The sequence below is a fragment of the Geotrypetes seraphini genome, chromosome 2 (genome assembly GCF_902459505.1).
Source record: "Geotrypetes seraphini chromosome 2, aGeoSer1.1, whole genome shotgun sequence".
NCBI classification, from domain to species: Eukaryota; Metazoa; Chordata; class Amphibia; order Gymnophiona; family Dermophiidae; genus Geotrypetes; species Geotrypetes seraphini.
In genome coordinates this window covers 462,034,382-462,050,427 of record NC_047085.1, presented here as the reverse complement: position 1 = coordinate 462,050,427, position 16,046 = coordinate 462,034,382, and the positions used below count along the sequence as shown (strand labels likewise).

Below are 16,046 nucleotides of genomic sequence, written 5' to 3'. Positions count from 1 at the left end.
GAGCTGGCCCAAAGACAGTGCCACAAAGATCGCACAATGGACCAGCGGCTGAAGAGCACTGTATGGGGCCCGATGCACGTGCTGGCCCTGTGGACCGGCAGTTGAAGAATACTGCTCTATACCATGGCTGCTCCCTGAGGTTCGGAGACATTGCTGAAAAAATATTTTAAAAATAATGTTAATGGATAAATTGCAGTTCTAAAATATGGGTAGGATCACTCTGAGGGGAGGAACGGCCTAATCGTTAGAGCAGTTGCCTCAGCACCCTGAGGTTGTGAGTTTGATTCCCAGTACAGCTCTTTGTGACTCTGGGCAAGTCACTTAACACGTCATTGCCTCAGGTACAAAATAAAATATATAAACCGAATTGATTGTAACCACACACAGAAAAAGCAGTATATCAAGATCCATCCCCTCCTGTTTCTTATAATTGTTTTTCAATATGAGACCTATTAGGTCCTGACTCCAAAGATCTGGCCTTTTAATGGATCACAGTAGCCAGGAACATACATCTTTTATAGTACATCTCCAACCAGTGTGCCAAAAGAGAGGAGGAGTGGCCTAATGGTTAGAGTAATGGATTGAGAAGCAGGGGAGCCAGTTTAAGTCCCACTGTAGACAAGCCACTTAATCCCTTCTTGCCTCGGGTACAAACCTAAATTATGAGCCCTTCTAGGAAAGCAAAATGCCTACTGTACTTGAATATAAATTGCTTCAGTAGCTTTTAGGCAGCATATAAGAGCAAAAGTTGTAGAGCTTGCCATACCTGTCATGTCTTAGAGCTCTCATGTCAACGTACACAGTGGTCGGGTCCGGACCAGATGTTCCCTGTAAGCAGCAGCATCATCTCAGGATTAGAATACTTCTGACTAAAATAGCGATTCACTCATTATACATGGCAGAAATCATACAGGAGTACAATCCACATTTTAGCTAACAATTACAATGCATCCATCTACATTTCAGCCAGTCAGTCTAGTTTTCAGGATGTCCACAATGAATATTTATAAATTTGCATGCAATAGGGCAATACATTCAAATCTGTCTCATGAATATTGATTGCAGACATCCTGAAAACCCGACTTGCTGGAGATCTCCTAGGTCAGGTTTGGCAACCACTGATCTACATAATGAACATTAAATATTCTGCTACCTTTTCTGAAGTACAGGTAAGAGTATACCAAAAATCTACTGGACACAGTGGCGTTAAGTAAGGGGGTGGTCCACCCCTGGTGCTGTCTTGGTGGGGGCTCCGGCACCTATCCTATTTTCTCTGCCCCCCTACTTCTTCCCAACCTCCCCTGTTGCATGCACCCCCGTTCCCTCATACCTCCTTAATTTTCCTGGTGCAAGCAGTATCACAAACTTAAAAACATAAGAATTGCCATACTGGGACAGACCGAAGGTCCATCAAGCCCAGTATCCTGTTTCCAACAGTGGCCAACCCAGGTCCCAAGTACCTAGCTAGATCCCAAGTAGTAAAACAGATTCTATGCTGCTTATCCTAGAAATAAGCAGTGGATTTCCCCAAGCTATCTCAATAAGGGCCTATGGTCGTCTCTTTCAGGAAATTATCCAAACCTTTTTTAAACCCCGTTAAGCTAACTGATTTCACCACATTTTCCAGCAATGAATTCCAGAGTTTAATTACATGTTGTGTGAAGAAATACTTTCTCTGGTTTGTTTTAAATCTAATACTTAATAGCTTCATCGCATGTTCCCTATTTTGGGAAAGAGTGAACAAGCGATTCATATCTACTCTTTCCACTCATTATTTTATAGGCCTCTATCAAATCACCCATGAGTTGTCTCTTCTCCGAGCTGAAGAGCCCTAGCCCGTGTCGGCTCTCTGACGTCACTTCTGGGTCCCATGCCTAAGAAATGATGTCAGAGGGAGAGCCAACATGAAGCAAGTATGTGATGCTGCTTGTGCCTGGAAAATTAGAAGGGGGAAGGTAAAGGGGGTGCGGGGAGAAGAGGGCAGGGGAGGGACGCCACCCCCCTCATCTATTTGCATAAATGTGTACGTGTTTGTCTGTATCTCCAAATAACTAGGTACACACACACAACCCTGATTTTGCACTTGGCAAATAAGCAAATAGGAGAAAATTTTATTTTTAAAAAACCATGCAATTTGTTTTTATTTTGCAAAATGAAAATATGTTGAAACAAAGAAGCTGTATATGCAAAATGCAGCTCATGCATGCACTGACAGCAGGCAGGTGGAAGACCTAAAATATTAATGGAGCGCACATAGACATGAATGGACATTAATGGAGGAAGATATAAAAGCAATTATTCTGTTCCTCTTAAGCTTTTCACTGTGCAAGTCACAGCACCATTAATGCCAATTGTTTGTTTCTGTGAAGTGATAATAGCTGAGCTTTTTCTCTTTTAGTCTCAACATGTAGCTTGGGTATTTGTCCTTTTTCTTTTTTCAGTGTCAGACAATCTAAAATCCCCAAAGCCATTTGGAAGAAAATCATATCACAGACCTCTGTCAATACATCAGGTACTGTCCCTGGTTACAGTCCTGCAGGACAGTGCCTTCATTTTATTCTAGTCTTGTTCCAGAAGCCACTAGGCTAATACAGATGTTTCCAATATGTTGCACAATGTCTTATCAGTTCTCTCTCCCAAACAGTATGCAAATGCTATTCGAAAGTAAAAGAGCATGCAAAATTGTGCTAGCCACACTGTATTTTGTAAATTTACAAAAACTAGGCCTGTTGCTTCTTTTTGAATGCACACTTAAATAGCTGTTACCAAAAAGGGCAGCTCACATTTGTATTTCTAGTTCACTGTTCAAGATGAGAAACATGTATACAATTAAAACAGGGAGGCCTACTGAGCAAGACCAGAACAGCCAAGGATAGTGCACCTACAATATTAAGTACAGTACTAACAAACTTTTTACTGCCACCTACTGGTAGTAGGATGTTCTGCATCTCAGTAACAGCACAACACAATTTCATGATAAAGCCAAAATGTTACATTTTTGTAAAAAAGAAAAGTAAATTTTGCTATCTCACCTTAAAGCAGTTAATAAATGGTCTACTAGAGGGAGGACCCTGCAGCACTATATTTAAAATAAAAAAGGCACAAACTTCTTTCATATTTCTGCTTTCACTAATTTTAATATTTTATATTATGACTGCAGGTTGAACAGGATATTAAACTCCTGGGAGGTTCAATACAGTACTGCGCACTTACTTGTATATTACAGACCACAGAGCCAATGCTAACATTTCCTTCAGACTGTTCGTTCTGAATGCTACCTTCAGACTTCACTGTACTTGGGGCTAGATTCACTAAGGACATCGATCGTGTCCCGACCGCTTTGCAATCACTTTGCGACCCTGACCCGATTCACTAACCTTATTCCCGATCTGCACATGCAAATGAGGGGGAATGGCATGTAAATATAGGAAAGCAGCGATTCATTAAAAAATTTCAGAAACATTGACTGGGCTGGCTGATCAAAAAATAAGCGACTGCTGAGGATCAGTCGCTCACGTCCTTTCCGACTGCCCTGCTCTCTGCCCCGACTCTCCTCTTGCCGCTCTGCTCTCTGCCCCGACTCTCCTCTTGCCTCCCTGCCTCTTGCTTGCTGCCCCAACTCACCGCCCTGCTCTCTGCCCCGACTCTCCTGCCCTTCCCCACACTGCAAGTGGGTTTATAGCGGGTTAAAACCACAGGCTTATGAAGTTAAAAAAAAATAAATTTCCAGCTCTGTAAGCATGTCCAGATCATCTACAGGCAAAGATGATGGTCTGCACATGCATCGGGATCGCTCTTCAGCGATCTGTGTGGTTGGTTGGGGGTGTGATTCCGATCGCCCCCATTTGCATGAGGACACGTCATAAATCAGGCGGCGGGCAACCTCGTTAACAGATCGGATCCTTGAGGTTAGTGAATCTAGCCCTTGAAGCATCCTAACAGAATGCATGAGCTGGGATCACTGGCACTCATAATCCCATTACTGGAGGTGGGGGTGAGGGGTGGGGGGGAGGTGAGAACATTAACTGAGTAGCACATGCATGTTAGCCTTATACTGAAAAGCTTACAAAAATGCACAGCGCATGATACATAATCCTGGTTACCAGTTTCTCTTTCCAGTTTATAAGCTCAGCAGTGCAACAGACTAGTGCCGAGGGGAGAAAACTAAAGTCATACCACCAAAATTTGAAAAGCTGAAGATCACTATGCTGTATTACATCAGAACTGAGCAATTTGGAAAATGGATGTGTGTCAGTGTACAAGTAGAATCACTTAATATTGTGGTGGTTGGTCTCTGTTATGTATCACAGGCATTGTAAAACTGAAATATGCTGGGGTGAGGGCCAGTCTGGGCTATGCCATCTTTTACATGCCCGAATATTCCACTTCCCCAGACTCAATTCCTAGTCTGTCCCACTGTTGGAAGCTCATAGGTGGGTGTTTTTAGGGAACATGAAAATCCCTACCTGCTCAGCCAGCTTCCCCAGCCTGTGAGGCTACAGCAGCAGGGATCAACAGGGATGAAAGAAATGAAAGGACAAAAGGAAAGAGAAAAACGAGACAAAATAAGAGCAGATGGGGGAAAGACCAGGAAGATGCAAGAAGCAGGGAGTCAAAACAAAAAACAAAAACCATGTCAATTACAGAAACTATAAAAAGCAACCATTATTCTTTTAAAGGTTAAAAAAATATGAAGTGTTATAGATTTAGTAGAGCAACAGAAGAGACAGAGCAGATAGCTCCAGTACCTCAGGAGAGACTAAGGTGACTTTAAAACACCAAATGTAGTTAGTGTATTTCTAGTAGTCTAGGTACAGCCACATATAAACATTACACCCCATTTAAGTTAATGAAGCCCAACAGCAAGATTCAGCTTCTGGTTTTAACAAGACATGGATGAGAGGGACTCCTCTCCCACCACCAGGGGCCACAAATATGCTACACAATTTGTTGACAACCAAGGGGCTAAGAAACAGTACACTTACACATCCTCGAAATAAATCTGCTTATGGGTTAAAAAATGGTTCATATCCTCACTTTAATCTAATAACCACTGTCTAGATAAAATCATCAGGTGATCAGGTAGTAGATATTTTCAATTCTCTTATCTACCCATGTAATATGGTGCCGTGGTTCACCAAGGTCCAAAGCAAAACTCTACATATATATTCACTCTATCACACCATAAAAGTGAGCTGGTAAATCCTCTCCCCTTCAAATACAAAGTACTTGAGGATTTCAGCTAGGTGGGTAATGCATCTACAATTCCCCATCTACTGGCCAGACATATTCCCACAATGGGACACCCATCCTTCGCGATACCATTTCAGTACACAGATAAAAATGGGACACAGCTCAGTGGTAAAAATTTGTTTTCAGAATTAAAGTTCAGCAAACAAGCTGTAGGAGATATCTTTCCATTTGATTAACTTCATAAATTTGCGACTGGCTTTTGACAACTAAGTTCCTTTCACTGGGGCAATAAATGAAGGTTCACTACAACTCCCAAAAGCTGATTATAAATAGATTAAGATGTTTACTACGGAAGTATCATACTTCAGACTTTTTTACATTAACCTTTTTCTATAGTTCCAAGAGGTACAGCAGAAACTGCTAAACTTCTTCAAAATAAAGTGATGGTGGTACATTCATAAGTGAGATAGAGACATGAGTAAATCATTGATTGATGCTATCAACTGGGCCAAACAAAAAACTGCTCTTCGCCTTGCAAGACTGAATTAAAAATGTACTACATCAGGGGCTAGGAACAAAGGTACATTTACACTTTTAAGGGCATAGGTAGCAGAATGGCCCTACCAATATTTTGCCTAGCACAGCATAAGCAATTGCTGAGATTTGGAGCACAGCTGGAGACAGGTTTTCTTAATCCCTTCCAACAACCAAAAAGTTGTGTGCCCTCTACATCAGGAAGAACAAACTCTATCTGTTACAGGACTGAATATTAAAAGTCGTACTTTTTCTGTACAATCTTAGCTGCAATTGTGTTTTATAATATACAACTGTGGCCAAGAAGGCTTTGATGAGAGTCTGCATTCCCACACCAAAATTAGGCTTTCAATTAAATGACTATACCCACATCCTTTAAACAACGGCGCATTAATAAGTGTCACAGTCAGTGTTCTCTAGGCCAGTGGTTTTCAATCTAATCCTCAGGGACCACCTGGCCAGTTGGATTTTCAGGATATCCTCAATAAATATGCATCATCTAACAAAGAAGCTATTATATTAACTTTCTCAAACTAATTTTTATTTATTATTGCAATTTTACTAATCAGTATGAAAATTCAATTTAGAATAACACGAAGAAAGACCTGGTGAAGCTTGAAGAATGGTCTGAAATTTGGCAGCTAAAATTTATTGCTAAGAAATACAAGGTCCTGCACCTGGGCTGCAAAAACCAGAGGGAACAGTACAGTTTAGGTGGTGAAGAACTTATGTGCATGACAGAAGAGCAGGACATGGGTATGATTGTATGTGATGATCTTAAGGTAGCCGAAAAAGTGACGGCGAAAGCTAGGATGCTAGGTTGCATAGGGAGAGGTATGGCCAGTAGGAAAAAGGAGGTATTGATTCCCCTGTATAAGACTTTGGTGAGACCTCATTTAGAATATTGTGTACAATTCTGGAGGCCGCACCTTCAAAAAGATATAAAAAGGATGGAGTCGGTCCAGAGGAAGGCTACTAAAATGGTATGTGATCTTTATCATAAGGGACAGACTTAAAGATCTCAATCTATATACTTTGGAGGAAAGGCGGGAGAGGGGAGATATGATAGAGACGTTTAAATACCTACGTAATGTAAATGTGCATCAGTCGAGTCTCTTTCATTTGAAAGGAAACTCTGTAAAGTGAGGGCATAGAAAGAAGTTAAGAGGTGATAGGCTCAGGAGTAATCTGAGGAAATACTTTTTTACAGAAAGGGTGGTAGATGCCTGGAAGTGTCTCCCGGAAGGGGTGGTGGAGACAGAGACTGTGTCTGAATTCAAGAGGGCCTGGGAGAGGCACGTGGGATCTCTCGGAAAGATAAAGAGATGATGGTTACTGCGGATGGGCAGACTAGATGGGCCATTTGGCCTTTATCTGCCATAATGTTTCCATGTTATACATATTCATGAGATGTATTAGCACTTCCTCCACTATATGTAAATATCTCTCATGCATATTCATTGTGGGTATCCTGAAAATCCAACTAGTCAGGTGATCCCTGAGGAGTGGCCTTAGGCCTTAAAATAACACTCACTCTCTCATGCTGTCCTGTTAGTTGGATACTATCAGGTACAGAACTTTCAATAAGTGAAGTAGGAAACTGCCTTCCTATAGCCACCTTGACAAAGATGATTTTTACATATTTTATATAAAAGCAGGAAAAGACCTCAGTTATCAGATGTATAAAGTACATAGGTCATAATGGTGTAAATCTTCAACATGATTTTCTAAGAAGTTGTCTCTATATTTGGCCGCTAATAGTCAAGTGAAGCACAGAAGAAAGGGTACACTGGTACAAGACCTGAAGAAGCCAGTTGCCATTGTTGGCTTTTATACTGGCAAAATTATTGAGAGCTTCCTGGAAACAAAATGAAGATCTGTACCATTTTGTTCATTAATAAAATTTTTTCCTGAAGTACTTTTCTCCTTTTATATAAAATATAAAAATAATTATTTACCTTATTGATTGAAAAGGGCAGGCTCTGGATTGCACTGGAAGCTCAGAGGAGGAAGAAGGTGTTGAGCAAAGAACAAACCAAAGAAAAGTATGGGATGTACAAGTGAAAAGTCAGTGGTGGTGCAGCAGGAACAGAGAGGAAGGCACATGAGAGGGGTCCAGTGGCAGCTACCCCATATTTATTTTTCTCATCTAAACAAAGAGAGTGCTCGACAAATTCTTAGTTACAGAAGCATTCTGCTTCTTCAAGGGAGAACAGTTTGGATCCAATTAATGCAAAAACAGTTTAAGAAAAATAAATTAAGAAGAATGATTTTTCATTTGTTAAGCATCAATATATTTAAACACTGCATACTGGTACCTCATATAAGCTAGCTTGAAGAATTAAGGCTGGTACTGGGCAGACTTGCACAGTTTGTGTCCAGTATATGGCTATTCGGCTTAGGATGGGCTGGGGAGGGCTTTGACATGTACTCTGGTAATTTGAGATGGTTTAGATCACTGGTCTCAAACTCGCTGCCCAGGGGCCACATGTGGCCCGCCAGGTACTATTTTGAGGCCCTCGGTATGTTTATCATAATCACAAAAGTAAAATGTTTCTTGATCGTATGTCTCTTTAGCTATAAACTACAATATTATTATTAAGACTTAGCCAAAAGGAAAGATTTATAAAATATAAAGAGTTTTACCTCGTGCAAAATTGTCATTTCTTTAATAAGACATTAACTATTTTTTCTGAGGCCCTCCAAGTACCTTCAAATCCAAAATGCAGCCCTGCAAAGGGTTCGAGTTTGAGATCACTGGTTTAGATAGACTGGAGTGAGTTTTGATGGCAACTCCAGCAATTGGAACCAAAGCACAGTACCGGGCAGACTTCTAAGGTCTATGACCCAGAAATAACAATGAAAAAAGACAACTGAACTTAATCATGAATTTGTAATGTGTTTACCTATTGGGCAAACTGGATGGTCTTTATCTACTGTTATTTACTAGCTTGGCAGATGTGGCTGATTTTGTGACCATACCTGCATTTTTCTCTCCTAAATTTAAGAATGGGCAAAAAATGTAAATGGAAATAGCAGTTCAAACCTGGCTCTTCCAGCTCACCAGGTGTGCATTTTGCCTCCTGTACTACACTTCCTTCAAAAGCGATATCATAAGCAATCTGAAAGACTGAGCCCTGCCTTGACTTCTGGGTATCTGTCTATATCAGCAGCTTCATCTCCAATATCACAATACATCTAAAACTTTGAACCCACACAAAAACAGACAACATGCAGTAAAAACATTAGGAAAACTCTACTGGAGTTTATGAGACAATTAGAATCAATTGATAACTGGAGGTTACTACATAGGACCCAGAGAAACAGTTGTTGTTGTTTTTTAACATTTTAGTGAGACTTATACAGATTCTGTCTGGTCACATAGAAATTTGAGGGGACAGATAGTAGATGCCAATATAGAGCCTACTTCAATATCAGATAATGACCCAGTAAGGGTTGCTTTTTTTAGGCTTGGGAAGAAATATAGGGACACTGTTTTGGCGCCTTAATGAATCCCTTTTGAATGGCAATGAGGTCTATAGAGATGTTCAGTCCAGAATTCAACAACACTTGATAATGGGGAGATGGAATCTTGTGGAATGAGTGTAAAGTGGTGATAAGAGGCACTTTCTTTAGTCATGGCACATGGGTTTGTCATGCCACTGGGGCCTGCATGCACCTGAAAAGCTGAAAGCTATGCCGTCGGTAGTTTTACTACCGGCAGGGTCTCCCAAGGGGATGACGATGGCGGACCTTGTTGGACTAGCACAAAACCAACTTCTTTTTGGATCAAGTTGCTAGGACTTGAACTTGAGTCAATGGCGCCTAAAACACATAAACACGAGGCACTTTAATCAAATGGGGAGCACGCAAAAAGAAGGAGATCCCCGGTCCCATCATTTAATGCTACTCTACAGCTTTGGGAATGGCTAGTTCAGCTAGAAGAAAGACATAAGGCTAGACCAGATGTACAGACTTGGCAGTTGCTTCAACTAAAGAGAGAAGCCTTGTCTCTTTTGCAAACAGAGGAAGTAGATTTTGCTCATCGTAGGATGCAGCAGAAATTCTTTGAATTTAAGAATAAATCTGGTCACTTACTGACCCTATATTTATAATTGCATAGTAGTGCTTCTTACATACAAAAGATATATAGCATAACGTTTTTTGGAATATTATAGCTCGTTATATACTAGAGAACAGAGGGAATTCTCTGAGAAGGAAACAGAATATTTAGATTTGGTTCAACTGCCACAGATATTGGATGAAGATAGAGAAAGGGGTTCATCCAATTTCAAGCTATCTGAAATACATCATTAATACTTTAACACCGGAAAGGCCCCTGGCTTAGATGGGATTTTGGGCCACTTCTATAAGAAATTTGTGGAGGACTTGGGAGGTCTTTTACAGCAGGTTGGTAATAGTTTTCTAGAGGGTAAGACCATTCTACCATCTATGTGGGAAGCGGGTATCACAGTATTATTGAAACCAGGAAAAGATTCAAGATGTGTAGCTCATACCATACTATTTCTTTGCTAAATACAGACATAAAAAATATTGCCAGAGTCCTAGCAGACAGATTGTCAGTAGTCTTACCAGAACTTGTCCATGTTGATCAGATGGGGTTCATTCGTAGATGTCAGGCAAGGGATAATATTAGACAAACTCTTTATTTGATATGGGATGACCAGCGCACCCGACTGAATGCTCTGTTGTCTGCTGATGCAGAGGCAGCTTTTGACTGGATGAGCTGAGCCATTCTGTAGTGGGTGATGGGACAGGTGGATCTGGGGGAGAAATTCTGTAGAGATGTCTAAGCTATGTATGAGGCTCCCCAGGCACCCTTTTTGATACAATGAGAATCGCGGCAGGGGTGTCCTTTCTCCTTCCCCCCCTCCCGCCCCAGTCTTCACCTTATCTATTAAACCCTTTGCAGCTGCAATCACGGGGAATCCAGGTGTGTGAGGGATTAGGGTTAGAGAAGTAGAGCACAAAATAGCACTATTTCCGATGATATACTGCTTTACGTACAACAGCCTAGGTTGACACTGCCAGTACTCCTTTGTGAGTTTGATGTTTATGGGAAGGTCTTGGGATTTAAAAACAACATGAGCAAGTCTGAGCTATTACCCATCAGCACCCCAAGAAGTCTTACTTAAGCAGTCCTTTCCGTTTAAGATTGCACCAGATACTATCAGATATCTGAGAATTCACTTACCAAAAGACCTTAAGAAGTTATACAATTACTCTAAATTGTTCGAGATTTGTCCCAGTGGAAGGGTCTTTAGTTGCTTTGGTGGGACTATATCTCAGCGATTAAGATGACTGTTCTGCCTCACCTTCTATTTTTATTTCAAGTACCGTACTACCAATTCAAGTTCTTAGATGGGTAGTGAGGCAATTACAGAGGGCCCCATTTGTTTTTATTTGGGATGGGAGACACCCAAGGTTGTCTTCATCAATATTATGGGGTAGCCAGGATCAAGGGGTCAGAGCAGTATCTAATGTTCAATAGTATTGCTGCTAGACAATATTCCCAACTGTTCACGAATATATTTATACACAGACTTCTTAATTTCGCACATGAGTTAAATAGGTTCTTTTTTTTGTATGGATCTTCAGAACGCCGTCGGGGATACAGTGCTTCCAACTGCTTAAGTCTCCATCGATCCAATTATTGATGTGCTTACTAACCATTATTTTTCCATGTTATTTTTTCTTTTGTACATATACTTTCTTTTCTTTGTGCAAAAAATAATAAAACTTGTACACTATAAAAGTCTTTCCAGCATTGTCCTCATATTCCAACTACTGTTGCTGTCAAAACACTCACCAGCCCATCTTCAATTGAACAATCTGATACAAACCTGTACAGTAACTGATCTCCCTGACCCTGAAATGTTTTCCCTTTCAGAAAATTTTCATTGTGCTGATTTAAACTGGAATGAATTTAAAATTCCTGAATGGGATGACTAACAAATTATCTTACTGTTCTTTAGATATTTGTCTCCCAGCAATTTTTAAATCAACACCATTACAATTTAGGATAGATGTGTTAAACTACTAACTTCATTATTACAGCAAGGCAAATTTCCAATAAACTTAGGACATATCCTAATTACACTGATAATTAAGAATCCAACATATTAGCTCTTGTCAGTAATTACAGACAGATTGCAGCTATCCCTTTTTTTGTTAAACTAATGGAAGGATTAGTGAGCATTGAATTAAATAATCATCTTGATCAATTTTCTATCTTGCCTCTTCTCAATCAGGATTTTGCCCTCTTCAGAGCACAAACAGAACTGGCATCTCTTCTAGATCATCTTTATCAACTGTTCAGTGCGGATATGAGAACCCTGATTATGCAATTTGATCTTAGTAGTGCATTAGATCTTGTAGACTGTTTTCATTGTATGCTAATAGATCTCATGCATATTCATTAGGGAAATCCTGAAAACCTGTCTGGATTGCGGCTCTCGAGGAGGGACTTTGACACCCCTGTTGTAGACCATCAAATCTTGCTGAGATGTCTGGATGCAATCAGAATATGGAGACATACTTCAGTGGTTTAAAGGTTTTCTGGAAAGCTACATTTATCAGGTCTGCTTTGAGAATCTTCTCTCATTTAAATAGAAAAACTCATGTGGGGTACCTCAAGGATCCCCTCTTTCTCAAACACTCTTCAATCTTTATTTTGCTTCTTTGGGAAACAAGCTTTCTTCCTCTGGAGTTAAACTTTACAGTTATGCGGATGATATTACCATAGTACATCCAGTCTCGACTTTTTCAGCTGATACTCTACAATTTATATCCTCTATTATTCTATCTGTAGAATCAAGGATGAAAGATTATAAATTAAATTTGGCTATATATGTTACAAGACACTGATTGGTCTTATACCTAATTATATTGTCGAACATTTCCAAATTTGTCAACAGAATGCGCCCTGCACGGGATTTAAGGTTATTCACTTTTCCCTCTGTAAATGGTTCTGTGTACAAAAGATTCTTTAACAGAATTTTATCTTATCAGGCAGGTATATGGGGCAAGAATTTTGGTAAATTGATATTAAGCTCTAATTCAAATTCAGCTTTTAGAAAACTGTAAAAACACACTTATTTGATAAATTTTTTAAAAAACTGATATTATATTCAGTATGAATGTACAATATTTTATTATTTTGTTAACTGCACTGAACTGCGAGGTATTTGCTATATACAAGTGAATTGTTATTTTATGTTATGTTAAAATGGTCTCCTATGCATCCCAACAGTCATTTGGCAGCATTAATAAGGTGGTCAGAGGCTAAATTTGAGGCTCCTGCCTCCCCAGCATATGCGGCGGAACATGCAGAGCAAGGACACTCCGAGTGTCCATCTGGCACAAACTTGGCATGGATTCATGTAATTGGAGCATGAGAACTCCATCCCTGGTGGTTAGAATAAAAAATTAGGCTATTTGAGAACTTAGAATTTAAATCAGGAAAAATTCAAGATGGCTGCTGAAAACACGGCTATAACTCCACCAGAGAATCTAAACAAACAGCGATGTTAGAATTTCTGGGGTGGGGGAACAAGGCTACAATAATATATAACCTCAAAAAACAATTTCAGTTCCCCTCCCCCTGGAGCTGCCATGTGGGCTGTGATAGACCAGAAGCTGGGAAGATGTGCTGCAGCCTGCCACATCTCCTCTCATGATAGCTGGAATAAGGAAAGGACCTCTGCCACCAGGAAAGCTGCCTCTTCTAACTTTTCAGCTGCCAGATGGGCCACAGCCAGACTGAGCCTCAACCCCCAGGACCAAAATCCAAACACCGTGAAGCAGGGGGAGGAAAGTGCAGCCAATAATGTGTGCGTTTAGAAGAAACACAATATGGCCTATATAGCCTTATCAAATTATGGAGTGAGTAAACAGCAGGGGAAACCCTTGAGCTCCACTGCTCAAGCAGGCTGGCTAGCAGGTCCCTGTAGGATTCACCTGTCAGCTGTACAGCGAAAGATTAGAGAAACTGGGCTTCTTCTCCCTCGAACAGAGGAGATTGAGAGGGGACATGATCGAAACATTCAAGGTACTGAAGGGAATAGACTTGGTAGATAAGGACAGGTTGTTCACCCTCTCCAAGGTAGGGAGAACGAGAGGACACTCTCTAAAGTTGAAAGGGGATAGATTCCGTACAAACGTAAGGAAGTTCTTCTTCAGCCAGAGAATGGTAGAAAACTGGAACAATCTTCCGGAGTCTGTCAAAGGGGAAAACACCCTCCCTCAAGACAAAGTTAGACAAGTTCCTGCTGAACAAGGATATACGCTGATAGGGCTAGTCTCGGTTAGGATGCTGGTCTTAGACCAGAGGGCCGGCGCGTGAGCAGACTGCTGGGCATGATGGGCCACTGGTCTGACCCAGCAGGGGCAATTCTTATGTTCTTATATAGGCTGAAGTCTGCTCCTCATGTGCAGACTAGGCAGTCACTGGAGCTGAACAGGAACACAAAATCCCATAAAAAACTGCAAAAAATACATAAAAAACAAAAAAAGTCCAAGCAGATCAAAGTTGCTCTTGCAGGCTCACTTGCAGAAGAAATAACTGACTGGGAGCAACAGAGAGCAGGGAGAAGGAGGAGGTACTGAAAACAATGATCAGTATCTCCTGAAATGGACTTGCAGGTGTGGATACAAGACCCATGGTTCAGCATACAATCCTTATTGCACTGGAAACATGAAATATATAGCACCAGGTTAAATGGGGCTCCTGGTAGCTGAGGTGCCTCCTCTAATGCTGTAACCAGTCCAATGAAGAGGCTGCGAAGCAAGTTTACTTGTATTGAGTAGCAACACTGGATCACTCCTCTCCATACCCCCTATCAAGTCCATGACTTGCCCATCATTTCCAACATCCCTATACACTGGAATAGTTTTTATGATATCCGTAGACATCCGTAGACATAACTTAGAGAGGGATTTTTCACTATCTGTGGCCAAAAGAAAAACTTGGACAAATCAACCCTTATGTATATAATATGTGATAACATCATGGCTAGACTGCAGTAATGCCTGGTGTATTGGTTGACCACAGAGAGTCTGCATCAGCTCCAATTAATTCAGATTGCTGGGCTGCACACCCTCCTGCTACCAGTATCCTCCAGGACTTTAAAGATAAGTCTGATTTTGAAGGCCCTTAGACAATACAGGGAAGAGTACCTAAAGAATACATTAGCCCTCTGTATTTCTTTGAGGCCTCTAATGTCCCCTCAAGGAACATTCCTTACTGTACCCTCATCAATAGAAATCACATGATGTTACACACACCTGTGAGTCTTCTCATGAGTAGCCCCCACCCTCTGGAGGAGCTACAAATTCAAGACTACTGTATTTTCTTGCATATAACGCGTGCGTTATACGTGGTTTTTATGTACCGCGCACACCCTTGCGCGTTATATGCGTGAGCGCGTTGTACAAAATTTTTTTTACATAGTTCCCCCCCCCGACATCCGATTCACCCCCCCCGCAGGACCGCTCGCACCCCCCCACCCCGAAGGACTGTTCGCATGCACCCGCACCCCCACCCTGAAGGACCGCTCACACCCCCACAGCCTCCCGACCCCCCCCCCATCATATAGAAGCTCCTACCGGTGTCCTGCTGCTTCCTCTTGGCGGTCCCGACACCCGACACGATCGGGGAAAGAGGGAGCTCAAGCCCTCTTGCCCCAACCAACTGCGGCACCCCCGACATGATCGGGGCAAGAGGGAGCTCAGGCCCTCTTGCCCCCCCCCGACTCCCCGACACGATCGGGGCAAAAGGGAGCCTAAGCCCTCTTGCCCCGCCGACTCCCCAACTCCCCGACAATATCGGGCCAGGAGGGAGCCCAAGTCCTCCTGGCCCTGGCGACCCACCCCCCGCTAGTTGTTCGGGCCAGGAGGGAGCCCAAACCCTCCTGGCCACGGCGACCCCCTCCCCCCACCCCGCACTACATTACGGGCAGGAGGGATCCCAGGCCCTCCTGCCCTCGACGCAAACCCCCCTCCCCCCAATGACCGCCCCCCCCAAGAACCTCCGACCGCCCCCCCAGCCGACCCGCGACCCCCCTGGCCGACCCCCATGACCCGCCTTCCCCGTACCTTTGTGTAGTTGGCCGGACAGACGGGAGCCAAACCAGGGCCAGGGGGGTCGCGGGTCGGCTGTGGGGGGCGGTCGTTGGGGGGAGGGGGGTTTGCATCGAGGGCAGGAGGGCCTGGGATCCCTCCTGCCCGTAATGTAGTGCGGGGTGGGGGGAGGGGGTCGCCGTGGCCAGGAGGGTTTGGGCTCCCTCCTGGCCCGAACA

The 16,046-nt window shown here is 42.3% G+C and overlaps 1 protein-coding gene across 4 annotated transcripts in view; it reads right to left on the bottom strand.

Annotated features, from left to right (window-relative positions):
• Nucleotides 1–16,046, bottom strand: part of DIP2C (disco interacting protein 2 homolog C) — an 800,316-nt gene that overhangs the window by 36,394 nt on the left and 747,876 nt on the right. For 2 of the 4 annotated variants that reach the window (XM_033931569.1, XR_004538170.1), the window contains exon 32: nt 767–828. In XM_033931569.1, coding sequence (XP_033787460.1) covers nt 767–828 — 62 coding nt within the window. Of the gene's footprint in view, nt 1–766; nt 829–4,466; nt 4,497–16,046 lie in introns of those variants that run through there. The other 2 variants (XM_033931568.1, XR_004538171.1) reach the window with 2 other exon arrangements.